Source organism: Malaclemys terrapin, chromosome 11, assembly GCF_027887155.1.
Source record: "Malaclemys terrapin pileata isolate rMalTer1 chromosome 11, rMalTer1.hap1, whole genome shotgun sequence".
Classification (NCBI taxonomy): Eukaryota; Metazoa; Chordata; order Testudines; family Emydidae; genus Malaclemys; species Malaclemys terrapin.
The window spans coordinates 70,077,940-70,093,592 of record NC_071515.1 but is presented as its reverse complement, the minus strand read 5'-3'; the positions used below and the strand labels follow the sequence as shown (position 1 = coordinate 70,093,592).

Below are 15,653 nucleotides of genomic sequence, written 5' to 3'. Positions count from 1 at the left end.
GGGTAGAGGTGTAGCATCTTGTTTTCTCAGCCTTAACACTTTCATTTCCCCATGCTGTTTCCCATCAGGTGGATGCAGGCTGGATTGGATTTTGGTCCATAGTTGGAGGCTGTGTTGTTGGCATAGCAATGGCAAGGTAGGAATAATGATCTCTCCTTCAGTTCTTCATTTTTCTTCACCTGTAATGATCACTTAGGTTTTTAAGACTATAAACTGAATTTATTTCTAATCATTAGTGAAATATTTGAGATGGCAAATATGACTCTCTAAGATGATGTATTGTTTCTTTTTGTAATTTGTATATTTCATGTTACTGGACTACATGGGTTAAAAATGCCATTTGCTCACTCATCAAGTTTAAGAAGTCATATTGTTATGTCTGAGAGTGCTTCCCATCCGCTCCCTTTCAGGGTAGCCTTGTGAGAAGGAGGTTGCCTGATCTTGGGAAGAACCAGTTTAGCGCCTCTGAAAAGCATCAAAGAACATCAGTGTCTGTTTCCTGCCAATGCCTGTCTAGCAATCTGATCCACTGTGTGTTTGATGCTGAGAATACAACACACTTCCCACATACGTGGACACAGAGTGTTCCTAGCATCTCTCCTCCTGACCACCATGGGTGTAGAGTGACACTCCCCATCAACCATCTGAGAAGATGTGCATTTATGAGTGAAAAAGTGAGAATAGGAATGCCCTTCCCAAACCAAGCTACCAGACTCTTTCCATCCAAGCTTTGTTTAAAAAAAAAACAAAAACGAAAAAGCAAAAACCATCACCTTCCTTGCGGCTCTTGAAACTTAAGTTAATAAAAAATAGAAAACCACTACATTACACTCATCTCTGGATTTCCCAGTACAATTCTGTCTTCTTTCCATCCATTACCGAGTTCCTGATTCTGCAATGAATGCTGCACGGGTGCAGGAGTCTGTCTGCACAGACGTCATTGCAGGATTGGGACCCAAAACTGTAATCTCTTTTGGGGGCAGAGACAGTCGTCGTCTTGTACTGTACAACAACAACGTGTATAACTAATAAATAACAAACTGTAGGTTCAATCAAGAACTAGATAAGCTTGTGCAGGATAGGTCCACCAATTGCTATTAGCCAGGATAGTCAGGAATGTTGTTCCTAGCCTCTGTTTGCCAGAAACTGGGAATGGGCGACGGGATGGATCACTTGATGAATACCTGTTTTGTTCATTCCCTCTGGGGCACCTGCCGTTGGCCACTGTCGGAAGACAGGATGCTGGGCTAGATGGACCTTTGGTCTGACCCAGTATGGCTGTTCTTATTGGGTTTCTCCTCTTGCCACCTCTTATTCCACTTAACAGCTAGAAAGGAGGAAGAGGAAAGCTCCCCCACAGACATGGAAAAGGGAAAAAGACATTTGAGCTCACCCACCACAGTACTCGAAATGCTAACTAGCCAAAGAGCTAAATCATACGAATCAAGGGTCATACTCCAATAGGATCCCTGCAGAGGACCCATGGTTTGTTAGCTATTGCTAGATTTGGTTATGACATTTTTCTCCATAGGGAAAAGTTTAAAGCCCTCCTGGCATTTATAAAAGTAGTGTTTGGTAAATAATTACCTATTAATATATGTCCTGTCCATGCAGCAAAAGCAGTATGATGGAGAAACTAGTGTGAATACTCATGCGGAATTCTCTCTCATATGGGCTAGCCTTTGAGGCCCTTGAACCCACTAGAGGGGCACCCTTTGTAGCCTTAAGCTTCTCTAGCAAGAACTTGCTGATTCAGACCCATAATGCAAATCTCAGCCTTTATGGTAAATTAATTTATTTAATATATAGCCTAGTTTTAGTTTCAGAAAATGCGTAATGCCTCTATAACTGCTGCAAAATAGACTGCAAACTTTATAGCAAGGTCAGTATTTTGTAGAGTTCAAAACTTTGCTTTTGAGTAAATTAAAAGAATGCTAATAGTCTGTTTCCAAATATGTCTCTGCAATTCAGGCGATATATAGTTCAAACAGTAGCGTTTGCACACACACACAAAGTGGGCAAGGGTGATTTGTCACTTTTGATAGATGATTCCCTCCTCTTAGGCCTATTCAGCAGGTATCTGTGTAGGATCGAACCAGTGATGACTTTGACTGTAATCTGCTGAAAGTTATAATTAGGAAAATTAGGTAATGATTCTTGTCAAGTATGACAGGCTGATGTATTTCAGTGTCAGGACTGTGACTTACCAGGCAAGCAGCTATCTCTCTTAACAGCCTGTGGTAAGGTGGGGTTTTTGTTTTTGTTTTTAGTTTTTTGAGGGGGAGGGGGTTGTTCTACCAGCTGCTAATTTGTAAAACCAAAAATGTTACAATTTAAGAATGATAGTGTTGCTTTACTTTATTCTCCTCAAACCATAAAGTTTAGATATAATTTTACCCTTTCATTAACATGATTTAATCCTTTAACTGCATACAAAGGGCCTGATTTTTCAAATTTGGCTTCAGTTTTTGATGACGCAAATGGAACCATGTAGATATCTTAACCACCTGCTGCCTGCAATGGTAGCGTTTGTGCCTGCATTTCACTGTGGGTATTAAATTGTGCCCCTTCAAAAGGAAGGCCCATATTGAAAATCAGGATCCAAATCTCTTTATTTTGCTTTTGGTGGTATGAGGAGTTTTTCTCCACAAGGTATATAAATAAATCCTACTTCTCTCTACTCCCCCACAATCCTGAACTAGACATGTTTGGTTAATTTGTGTGATGCATTTTAATGATGGAAAAGTCTGGGATATTTTGGGCAATTGGCAGGTGTTGAACCCTTTGCTGGCAGAGGTAGAATGAGACTGGTCTGAAGCAAAGCAACTTTAAAGAGTGACATTCATGTTTTATTATCGCGCTGAAACATAAATCTATCTCCATTTCCCCAGAATTTTTCTTGTCACGTTTGCTAATGATCTCAGATATTTCTGGATTTTTGTCCTTCACAGCCCAGCATTTCCTTCTGCTTTTATCCTGCAGTGATGTCAAAATGCTGAAATGTTGTGACTTGGTGATAATTTCCCTAGCAACAGACTTTTCTCAGCAACATACATTTAGGCCTTAACTGCAGGATCCAGCACAGGGGGATTTGCTTGGTCATGAAAGATTTTGCCACAAGCACAGGGCACAGTGATATTCAGATACTCACCTACTATCCTGGCTTACCTCTTCTTTAGTACATGCACACATCCACCGTTAGTGCTGGTTTGGGATAATAGATGATGGTAGTATATGAAGTTGTGGGTGCAGGGTGGTGTTGGTGTATTGCTGCATGGTTGTAACTGACAGAGCTGCTGGGACTGGGGAACAAAAATTTTCTTTCTGATCATTGGACTGAGACCAGTGCTGTGAAAAGTTTACAGGTCTTGCAAGCATTTTTACTAGTCATACTGAGTTCACCAGAGGTGAAATACAGGCCCTTAAAGGACTGAGTATGACCGTATTTGTTATGTTTTCTCCATTTTTGTTTAATTCAACAGTTTTGTGAAACTTAGAACCAAATGAGGGGCAAATGTCAACTTTTACTCCCAGCAAAATCTGAGATGCCCATTACTGCTATTAATTTCAACAGCAGCTTATCTTTCTATATTAAAAGACAGCTGCAACTGCTCAGTACAGTAAAGTGGAGAAAATATCTGACTCAATTTTTTCCCACCCCCAATCTGATATTTCATCCATTTTTTTTATTAGGCAGCATATGTAGCCCCGCTCAGCTTTAGAAATGGAATACTGATGTTGGCAGAAAAATAACCCCTCGGACTTTGCTCCATGGGACAAATATGAAGTTCATGTTTTGTGACACTTCTGAGACGTTTCACATAGTTAGTTTAATGACAAAAATACAGAAAAAAATGAATGAATAAATGTGATTTTAAAGTTGGGTCAAACTGATTACTTTCTTCTTCCCCCCTTCAAATCCAGCATGAACAGCTAAACTTCTGCAGTTAGAAGTTAATACTCTATGCTATTTGAAAGCTGGGATTACAAGCTTTAAGATGATATACAGCATTGATTCTAGCTCTACCAGTTATTGACTTCTAAGTTCAGTGTGGAACTGAAATAGAGGGAAGGACAAAATAAGAGGAAAGATGTGGTCTTAAGATCCAATATTTCATAAAACTCCCATGCTAGATAAACTGCTGAACATTACTTAAAGGTGGCATTACTTTCAAGCTGTATATAGTGTTACCTTTTATATCAGGTGGGCCATGTAGGATTGGACCTTAAAATACCCACCCATCTCTTTTTTTAGCAGGGGAAAATAAGGCAATTAGCAAACAAGTTAGGATGTCTTCATCATTCCAAACTTCCTGGACCACACAACCCCAATCCAACAGGAGGATTAAAACTGAGCCATGAGGGGAGAAGTTCTTCAGACATAACTTCAGTAATAGCAAGGGAACTACTAACAAATTGAATAACATCTCCCTCTCTCAAATGTTTTTTCTAAGTTTGCACCAGTGTTAAAATCTCTTTTGAAAAGAGCAGTTGCAGTACTAATTGTGTTGTGGGTTCAGTGCTCAGCTGGATTGTTTTGTTTTTTTTTAATAAACACAAAAGGTGCAAAAAAATTGAGTGCCCCAGCAAACTGTTTAATAGATCTTATCTAGTTTTGTATCCAGGTGCAAGTGTCTGAGCATAGGGTTTCTGCTTGCCTTATTTACTGAGACCTCCATCATTGATTCATTTGGGTTTACAAGACCCAACTTATTCTCTTGTTATACACAGCATGTTGTTCTTTATTACAATGACTTCATAGTGATATTAGTATTGAGGATTTGAGAATAACGAGAAAGGTGTGAGTTTCTCCACAAAAATGGATCCTAGCTCTTCAGTCTAGCTTGATGAAATAAATACATATCTACACTTGCACATAATCAAGCAAGTCACCCTAAACTAATTGATCAATACACCCTCAAGTCTAAATGCCACTGACTGGCAAGCAGCCATGTAAGTAAGGATGTGATTTTGTTCTGAGAGAGATCTGCTTTGGGGGGAAAAAATTAAAATTTCCTCTTATGTTTAGCTGCTGAAAAACACCATCTGAACTATCTTTTAAGTTTCCCTTGTAAATATACAAAGCGAGACAGTGTCCCCATTGGCTGAATTGTTTTGAATTATTATTATTATTCATTTTTATTTGAATTACTGTCGTGTTTAGGAACCCTAGTCATGGACCAGGTCCTCATTGTGCTGAGTGTTGTAAAAACAGAACAAAAAGACAGTTCTTGGCCCAAAGAGCTTACAATCAAAGTAATAAATGAGACTACAGGCTGACAGACACACATGAGGGGAGTATAAATAAACAATGAAACGGTACTAGCCAGCATGATAGGTTGTGTTCTCTGCATACCAACAGGCTAAATGTCGTCAAGCTTTTTCTAGGCATCAGGGCGAACTAAGATTGTCAAGGAGGATAGTGAGTGAGTTTTGCAGATGTTTACAGGGGGCTCTTCCCAATTCTCAGGGGGCAGCATAGGAGAAAGTACAAAAATACTTGTTTGAAAATTTAATAAGTGGGCTATAAACACTGGCATCATGGGCCAGTCAAAGGCGGGAGTCAACATCTTGATAGCGAATGAAACATGATTGGATGGGTTAACGAAGAGAAGTAGTTTGATTTAATAGAGAAAAGGAAACAAGTTAAATGATGCAAAGAGAGGGGTGATATGGTCAAAGCACCAGGCTAGGACAATTATCTTTACAGCAGCATTCTGCGTGGATATGAACAAGGGCAAGATTACATTTATCAAGGCCAGAGAATAGGATGTTACAGTAATTTCACCAGCCAGATGAAAGCCTGGTTCAGAGTTTTAGCTGTGGATGAATGGAAAAGGCCATGTCTTACAGATCTTAGATAGAAAGAATCAGCAAGGTTTAGTCATAGCCTGAATATGAGGACATAGAGGGAGGTCCAAGTCGAAGATGATGCCTAAGTTATGGGCTTCAGCGACAGGTGGCATGGTGGTGGTATCCATAGTGATTGAGAAAGGAGGTAATGGAGAGAGCTTGATGGGGAAGATCAAGATCTCCATTTTAGCCATGTTGAGCTTCAGCTAGCAGCTAGATGTCCACAAGGAGATGTCAGAGAATGGCAGCAAAGAGTTAATTTTAAAAATGTGTTATAATAGCAGAGATGATCCCTATGATAACTGTGATCTGGCAAAAATACATAGGAGTCAAGCATAAGGAAGAGGTAGGGAGTGAGTGTAGTGTTTTATGAGGTTTTGTATATTGGAGCTGTGAAGATACTTTTAAAACAGCAAAGAAATCTTGAATTGTGGTTGTGAGACTGTGGAAAGAGAGATTTCAAAGCAGAGGTTAAACAGTTATTTTCCAGTTTTAGAGCATGGTGTTTATTCAGTTATTTAAAAATAATATGGTCCCTGCCCAAGAGGATTTACATTCTAAGAACTGCAAATCAGTATCCTTCCTGTATGCCAATGATCCTGAATTGATGAGGCAGACTTTTTTGAACTTCTGTGGAATCAAGTCAGGCTTCAGTTTAACCATGACAAAAATCACCATTATATATAACTCCTTCTAGCAGTTTCAGAATAAGGTGCAGGGGTCTTTTCTAATTTCTGGATTATATAGTGAGAATGTATTAATTTTACTGTAAAGTGTCATGCTTAAATAACTTGAAAAATAACATTTGAATTTATGAGATTTGTGCTTTTATTTCAGGTTTGCAGATTTTATCAGGGGCATGCTGAAACTTATACTTCTGCTGCTGCTATTTGGCGCAACACTGGCATCCACCTGGTTCACTCTCACCTGTCTTACTAGTGTCACTCACCTGCCTTTAACCACAGGTACCTAGAACAATGTAAAACTGTAAAAAGAGATGATTTTTATTGTTCTTTGGGTCTGTTTTATAAACAACTGATATTGTAGGCAAATATTTGCCATCTTAATTAAACTATATTATGATCTGTTTTGAGAACCCAATCCTGATGATAAATACATTAAATATAATAGTCTGAGTTTTCATCCATTAATTTATAATGATGGACAAAAAAAGGATTTAAAGATTATTAAATAAAAATGTCTTTGACCAGCTTTTAAAAGCATGATAAAAGAATTAAAAACGTTCACTAAAAACATAATTATTATAATCCAGATTATTAATTAGTACCATTTTTGGGAATAGCTGTGGTTCTGAATAAAATAGTGATGGTGATATTGTGAGTATATGGTAGTGGTGAATATATAGAGGAAAAATGATAAGTTCTTCTTCGAGTGCTTGCTTATATCGATTCCAATTAGGTGCGCGCGCGCGCTGCGTGCACAATCGTCGGAGAATTTTCTACCCTAGCAACACCCGGTGGGTCGGCTGTGGAGCCCCCTGGAGTGGCGCCTTCATGGTGCTGGATATATACCCCAGCCGACCCAGCGCCCCCTCAGTTCCTTCTTACCGCCCGTGACGGTCTTTGGAACTGTGGAGCGCAGCATAGCTGTTCTCCACTCTCCCTAGCTTTACTTGTTCATTCTTGTAGATAGTTGTTGGTTATATACTTTTAGATTAGTAGTTTGTTGTTAATAGTTTTGTAGAGTAGATATAAATAGTTAGCGGGGGTTAAGGGGGCTATTATCTCTCCTTTTCCCCCCGGCGCGCAGCCGGGCTCATGCCCAAGGCTCCTGGCTTTAAGCCATGCGCGACCTGTGCTAAGCCTATGTCAACGGGAGACCCTCACGACTCTTGTCTGAAATGTTTAGGGGAGTCTCACCAGATGGACAAGTAAGATCTGCAAGGCTTTCAGGCCTAGGACCAAAAAGGAGCGGGACTTTAGACTTAAGCAGCTCCTTATGGAGGCGGCACTTAGCCCAGATCTCCCTTCGGCGCGCCAGGTTCCAGCACCGAGCGCCTCGGTGCGCAGCGCCCCAGTGGCAACTTCCGGTACTGCACCGCGAGCAGACGCGGATAAGGCCCCATGGCACCGTCCTCCCTCGGCACCGCGTCCGCCGCAAGCCCCTGGGCACCGTTCCCTGTCTCCGGGACATAAAAGACCCCTCAAGACCCAGGACCCTGCCGTCCAACAGGCACCGGCTCCCCCCGCACAGGTGGTAGAGCTGCGTCCGGCTTCAGAGCGCCAGAGGGTGCAGGCATCGTCAACACCCATGACTCCGGCACTGGGTGTAGGGCCGTTGAGTCCGGTGCGGACTGGCTCACCGCCTCGTCCTATGGTTGAGCCCTGTCTCCCTTCTACGCCAGAGACTTTTGCAACGGCGAAAGACCTTATCGCCCTCACAGAGCCGGCGCCATCTCAGCCCGTGGCACCGCATCCCCTTCGCACGGTGCAATCCAGGGGCAACCCTGCCCTAATACGCTCCGAGCGTGGACTCGCGGCACCGCACCCGGTCTCGGAGCAGGTCCCGATGCTGCTCGCAGTTTCGGCACCGATCTTCATCTCGGCGCCGGTCGTACTCGCGGCCCAGATCTTCCTTCCGGCACCGGTCTACTTCTCGCCATCGACCTGAGCATCGGTACCAGTCGGAGTCCAGACGCAGTTCCCGGCACCGGTATGAGCGCCGCTCCAGTTCGCGAGGCCGCTCCCGGCACCGAGTCTACAGACGGCCTTCGTCTTCGCGATCCAGATCTGGATCCTGGTACCGGCATGGCCCTCGGCACCGTTCTCGATCCCAGTACCGCTCACCGGCACCGCGCAGAGAACGCTCGCCTGTGGACCGGCACCGCTCAGCACCGTACCAGGACGAGCCCCTGCAATCACGCTCGGCACCACCCTGGCCCCCAAGATCGGCGTCTCGCTTGTCGGAAGGGGCTTCCCGATCAGCATACCCTGCTCAGGGTCAGGCTGCAGATGACTTGGGTCATTGGCAGGAGGGGGCAGAGGACCCTAGACAGGACCCTGCACATTGGTCTTTCTGGACCCCAAGCTCAAGGGGCTCCACCAGCGGCCTCTCGCTCGGCACACTCTGAGCCCAGGGTACCTGAGGCCACCATCTCCCATCCTCCCCCAGGGGGCATGGAGGCTCCAGTGCCGACACCCACGCAAGTCCCAGACCCCGGTGCAGGGGATCCTGCACATCAGGGACCCTTGGAGCCGGACCCTCATCTGGATCCTTTACCCCCTGAGGCGTCGTCCTCATCCTCCCCAGATGACGGGGTGGCGGGTACAACAGCCTCAGGCCCACCTCCAATAGACCTCCGTGCCCACCAAGACTTGTTGTGTAGAGTGGCACGGAACATGGACCTACAGGCTGAGGAGATAGTGGAGGTGGAGGACCTGGTGGTGAGCATCCTCTCAGCTGATGCCCCATCCCGGGTGGCATTGCCCATTATTCGTACGATCCAGGCTAACGTTAATGCCATATGGCAAACCCCGGCCTCCATCCCTCCCACTGCCAGAGGTGTAGAGAGGAAGTACTTTGTCCCCTCTAAAGACCATGAGTACCTCTATACACACCCTCCGCCGTGTTCACTAGTAGTCTCCTCAGTGAACGCAAGAGAGCGTCATGGTCAGCAGGCGGCAGCGCCCAAATCGAAGGAGCCGAACGCTTCGATTTGTTTGTGCGTAAGGTTTACTCAGCGGGGGGTCTGCAGCTCAGAGCCGCAAACCAACAGGTGCTCTTGAGTTGGTACAATTACAACTCATGGAATTCCATGGGTAAATTTAAAGAGTTGGTCCCCCAGGACTCGAGAGAAGAGTTCGGGGCCCTAGTGGAGGAAGGTAAAAAGGCCTCCTTGCAGGCCTCCCTGGACATAGCAGACTCTGCCGCCAGGACACTAGCGTCTGGGATAGCCATGAGACGTGTCTCCTGGCTCCAGGTATCGGGTTACCGCCAGAACTTCAGGAGATCCTGCAAGATCTGCCGTTCGAGGACCAGGGGTTGTTCTCGGACAAGACGGACTCTCGGTTGCAGAGCCTCAAGGACTCCAGAACCACCATGCGCTCCCTGGGGATGCATGTCCCAGGACCCCAGCGCAGGCCCTTTAGGCCCCAGCCACAAAGGTTCTACCCTCCTCCTCCTCGTCCAAGACAGGACTTCCCCAGAAGGCGGGGCCGAAGTGGTAGATGGAGGTCGACCGGCCCCCAGCCCGGTCAGAACCAAGGCCCTCCTAGATCACCTTCAGGACCTAGGCAAAATTTTTGAAGGTGCGCTCGAGGACGGCGTGCCAGCCACTACCCAGGATCCATTCCCTTTCTTTCGGGATCGCCTCTCCCGTTTCCACCGTGCTTGGTCCCTTATAACCTCGGACTGTTGGGTCCTTCGCATAGTGGAGAGGGGATACGCTCTCCAGTTTTCTTCGTTCCCCCCCCTCCCATCCCCTTCCCCGTCCCTCTTCAGATACCCTTCTCACGAGCATCTCCTTATACAGGAGGTTTTTGGGCTCCTCTCTATGGGGGCCATAGAGGAGGTTCCGCCAGAGTTAAGGGGCAGGGGGTTTTATTCCTGCTACTTCCTGTTCCCCAAAGCAAAAGGGGGTCTGCGACCCATTTTAGATTTACGCGGACTCAACAAATTCATAGTAAAGTTGAAGTTCCGCATGGTCTTCTTGGGGACCATCATCCCTTCCCTGGATCCTGGAGACTGGTACGCCGCCCTCGACATGAAGGACCCATATTTTCATATAACAGTTTACCCCCCACACAGGCGCTTCCTTCGATTTGTAGTAGACAATGTGCACTACCAATTTGCCGTCCTTCCCTTCGGCTTGTCCGCAGCTCCGAGACTGTTCACCAAATGTATGGCTGTCGTGGCAGCATACCTTCGTCGACAAAGGATACAGGTGTTCCCGTACCTAGATGACTGGCTGGTGCGCGGCCGCACCAGGGAGCAAGTTCAAACTCACGTCCAGATAATACTACAAACATTCCACGAGTTAGGCATTTTACTGAACAAAGAAAAGTCCACTCTGGAGCTAACCCAGAGAATAGAGTTTATCGGGGTAGTCTTAGACTCCAGACTCGCCCAAGCTCTTCTGCCAGACGCTCGGTTTCACACCATCACAAACATTATCCACGGACTCCAGGTCTTCCCGATCACCACAATAAGGACGTGCCTCGGCCTGTTGGGACACATGGCCTCTTGCACTTACATAACCAGGCATGCCAGACTTCGGCTTCGCCCACTTCAGGCCTGGATATCATCTGTGTACCGTCCTTATCAGGGCAATCTGAACATGGTGGTCACAGTTCCGAACTTGGTCTTGACCTCTCTCACCTGGTGGCTGGATCACAAGGCAGTTTGCGCAAGAGTGCCGTTTCACGCCCCACAACCCTCCCTGCACCTGGTCACGGATGCTTCATCTCTAGGTTGGGGCGCTCCCCTTGGGGAGCACCATACCCAGGGCCTGTGGACCGCATCCCCACTAGCTCTGCACATCAGTGTTCGAGAGCTGATGGCGGTGCGCCTAGCCTGTCAGGCATTTCTTGGTCTCCTACATGGCCGTTGCGTGTCAGTCCTCAGACAACACCACAGCCATGTTCTGCATCAACAAGTCAGGAGGAGCCTGGTCGTCTCTCCTATGCCAAGAGGCCATTCGCCTGCGGGCGTTCTGCATTGCCCACTCGATACATCTCATGGCATCGTTCCTCCCTGGAGTCCAGAACACTCTAGCGGACCGTCTCAGCAGATCCTTCCAGACGCACAAGTGGTTGATTCGCCCAGATATCATCCGTTCCATCTTCCAGAGGTGGGGATTTCCCCAAGTCGACCTGTTCGCCTTACGAGCCAACAGGAGGTGCCACGTGTTCTGCTCCCTCCAAGGGCGATCTCCGGGCTCCCTGTCGGACGCTTTCCTCCTATTGTGGCGAGACCAGCTGTTCTACGCTTTCCCTCCATTTCCACTGGTCCACAGGGTACTGCTCAAGCTACACAGAGACAAGGCACATATGATTCTAGTCGCTCCAGCTTGGCCAAGACAGCACTGGTACACCATGCTTCTGGAGCTATCGGTACAAACTCCGATCACGCTTCCCTTGTGCCCAGACTTGATCTCTCAGGACCACGGCCGACTCTGTCACCCCGACCTGCAATCGCTCCACCTTACAGTGTGGATGCTCTATGGCTGAATTGGACAGAGCTACGATGCTCACATCCCGTGCAACAGATTCTACTGGGAAGTAGAAAGCCCTCTACACGGACCACTTACTTAGCCAAGTGGAAACGTTTCTCCTGTTGGTGCGAGCAGCGGGCCACGCCCCCCTTGCAGGCGTCTCTTCCACTTATACTTGAATATCTCCTGTCCCTAAAACAGCAGGGCTTGGCAATATCTTCGGTCAGGGTTCAGCTGGCCGCTATATCGGCGTTCCACCCAGGAGAACACGCTTCCTCGGTCTTCTCTAACTCCATGGTTGTCAGATTCCTCAAGGGCTTAGACCGGCTATACCTACAGCAACGTCAACCCGTTCCGGCGTGGGATCTTAACCTGGTTCTCTCCAAGGTCACAGGGCCCCCATTCGAGCCATTGGCTACCTGCTCACTCCTTTACCTATCTTGGAAGACATCCTTCCTTGTAGCCATCACTTCAGCGAGGCGTGTTTCTGAGATCAGGGCGTTCACGTCTGAGCCTCCATACACAGTCTTCCATAAAGACAAGGTGCAGCTTCGCCCCCACCCTACCTTTCTTCCCAAGGTGATATCAGCTTTTCATGTGAACCAAGATATATTTCTCCCGGTCTTCCATCCTAAGCCGCACGCCACCCGTCAAGACCAGCGTATGCACTCATTGGACGTACGCAGGGCCCTTGCTTTCTATATTGAGCGTACAAAACCCTTTAGGAAGACAACGCAACTCTTCGTTGCAGTGGCTGACCGGATGAAAGGTTTATCGGTCTCCTCGCAACGTCTCTCCTCTTGGATCACGTCCTGCATTCATGCTTGCTACGACCTGGCCGGTGCCCCGACGCCATGCCTCACCGCCCACTCCACGAGGGCCCAAGCCTCCTCAACTGCCTTCTTGGCTCACGTCCCGATCCAGGACATTTGTAGAGCGGCGGTTTGGTCATCGGTCCACACCTTCGCCGCTCACTATGCGCTTGTACAGCAGTCCAGAGACGATGCTGCATTCGGATCAGCGGTTTTGCACTCAGCGATGTCTCACTCTGACCCCACTGCCTAGATAAGGCTTGGTAGTCACCTAATTGGAATCGATATGAGCAAGCACTCGAAGAAGAAAAAACGGTTACTCACCTTTGTAACTGTTGTTCTTCGAGATGTGTTGCTCATATCCATTCCAAACCCGCCCCCATTCCCCACTGTCGGAGTAGCCGGCAAGAAGGAACTGAGGGGGCACTGGGTCGGCTGGGGTATATATCCAGCGCCATGAAGGCACCACTCCAGGGGGCTCCACAGCCGACCCACCGGGTGTTGCTAGGGTAGAAAATTCTCCGAGGATCGTGCATGCGGCGCGCGCACACCTAATTGGAATGGATATGAGCAACACATCTCGAAGAACAATAGTTACAAAGGTGAGTAACCATTTTTTTGGGAACTTAGAATTCAAAAGATTAAATAAATTATTAAAAATTAACTAAAACCTTGAACTAATTAATCCAGTGGAACCCAAACTGTGTGGCGTGCCCCCCATTCTTCATCACAGGTGAAAAAATGGACTAGCAGCTTTTACTTTTTGTGCTTGTCTGTTCCATCATTACACACCTACAGAAAGGTAACTTTGTACAAAAATTTTGTTTTCTGAATTAATGCAGTGAGCCAAACTTATCAGTCTCCTGTCCCTGCCTACATACGAGAACAAAGCAGACCACTTTCTGTAGGTGAAATTAATTACATACGCGGTGATCTAAAACAGAACTGGTATATCAATTTTTACTTACCAGCCTTTAGTTTCTTATTTTTTTTAAGAACTCAGCACACTATATAGGATCCTTGAGAAATAAAGCAGCCTCCTTATCTCTTTTTGTTTACTCAACATACAGCTGCAGGACTGTAAAATGGGGGGAGGAGAGGTGAACCATTGGATTATAAAAAAAAAAAATACTTAAAATTAAACAGAACTTAAACTGGCAGCTGTGTACTTTCAAGGAAGAACTACTAATGTTAGTGCCCTCCCACAATTACTCTGTTTAAAAATGAAATTAATGAAGATTTGGAAAGGAGTTTTTGTAGGCAAATGAAAAGATATAAAGCAACATGCAAGTACACAATAACTTCTAAAATGTTACTTTTTGTGGGTAGAATTGGCTCAAGAAACAGTCAGTCAGTGATTGTCAGTGTGGCTCTTTTTGTGATTGACTAATGATTGCTAGACTGCAATGTGTTTATTGGAGAGCATGTCTTCTTTGGGACACTGGTAGGCTTTTGTAATTTGCAGGTGGATTCTTGTAATTGGAATGGGACTCATGGTAAACTATCCTAATGGGTAAACTGAAAGGAACCAGGTTAATTTGAGGGGAAGGTAAAAATACAGAGAAACAGATTTAACAGCATTTCTTAATTTTGGTCTGCTTTGTATGCCACAAAGTGCATTAGTAATAATGACATTAACATAGCACTTTTCATCTTCAAAGTGCTTTACAAATATTGAATCTAACTTTGAATGAAGCATCAATGCATGAATATGATAGATCCCATCTCTTTGTGCGTGCCTCTGGTTGAATTTTTGTGGGCAAAATATGTTGGCTTACACATATCATGGATAGTGCATATATACATAGAAAATTACACAAGTGGAGGCCACATACAATCTCCAATCCTCACTGTCCACCGGTGGGCTGGGGGAGTATCTCCATTTCACAGATGAGGAAAAAGAGGCTAAAGTTAAATGATTTTTCCAAGGTTGCAGCTATGATTATTCTATGAAATCTCAGCCCTTATTATTTTTAAAGATTCTTTTTTTTTTTTTTTTTTTTTTTTGGAAAAACCTGACTGATCAGTGCCCTTACTTTTATATGGTATACTAAAGAAGGTGTCTTTAGCAACATAGTAGTCTCAGTCATCATGCTGGGGTACTGGATCAATGCTGAATCTGAGGTGAAAGATTACGACCACTGAGTCACCATCAGTACTATTTGTAGCAGAATTCCAGATTCCTTTCTCCTTAAAGGGTTCTTCTGATCCTGGGCTGCAGGATTGTTGTAAATCCTTCCTCTATGATCAGGTGCATTTGTGAGGTTGTTTTTTTTTTAAAGTCATGAGGAAGGTCACACTATTAACTTTTATAGCAGGAATTTTTGTGTCTCTGTCGCCATTTTAGTTTTTGTCTTTCTGTGCCTTGTTTCCTTCCCACTTAAAGATGTTTGGCAAGTGTTACTTTGTAACTCATGTTAAAATATATTGGAAAGCATTTTGCCACTTCTGTGTAATTCATGGACTCTCCTGGAAACTTTCCCTGAATAAGATTGTTTGGATGATTTTTGGGCTGACCATTGTTGAATATCTGGTAGAGCTAAAAGGAGCTTGATAAAATTAGAGCCCAGTCTTCCAAGATGGTGAGCACCTCCCGTGAGGTGGAAAATTACTTCAACTCGTGATAACTTCAGCAGTGTCCAGAGTAGACAGTAATGTTACTGTAGCACTTCAGTGCAATAAGCTTTCCTTTAAAAGCCTTTCTTACCTCATTCCTGTGTACAAGTACATATTTTAGGATTTGGCATGAAATCTCCTAAACCAGTGTGTAGTTAAAGGTTAGATTCTTCTTTTTAATCTGATAGTTTAGAGCTCTC

The 15,653-nt window shown here is 45.5% G+C and overlaps 1 protein-coding gene across 1 annotated transcript in view; it reads left to right on the top strand.

The window, feature by feature from the left end:
• SLC49A4 (solute carrier family 49 member 4) overlaps positions 1 to 15,653 on the top strand; it is a 129,836-nt gene that overhangs the window by 93,287 nt on the left and 20,896 nt on the right. Inside the window, exons 6-7 of the mRNA XM_054044021.1 lie at positions 69 to 136; positions 6,691 to 6,818. Of these exons, the coding sequence (XP_053899996.1) occupies positions 69 to 136; positions 6,691 to 6,818 (196 nt within the window). The remainder of the gene's footprint in view (positions 1 to 68; positions 137 to 6,690; positions 6,819 to 15,653) is intronic.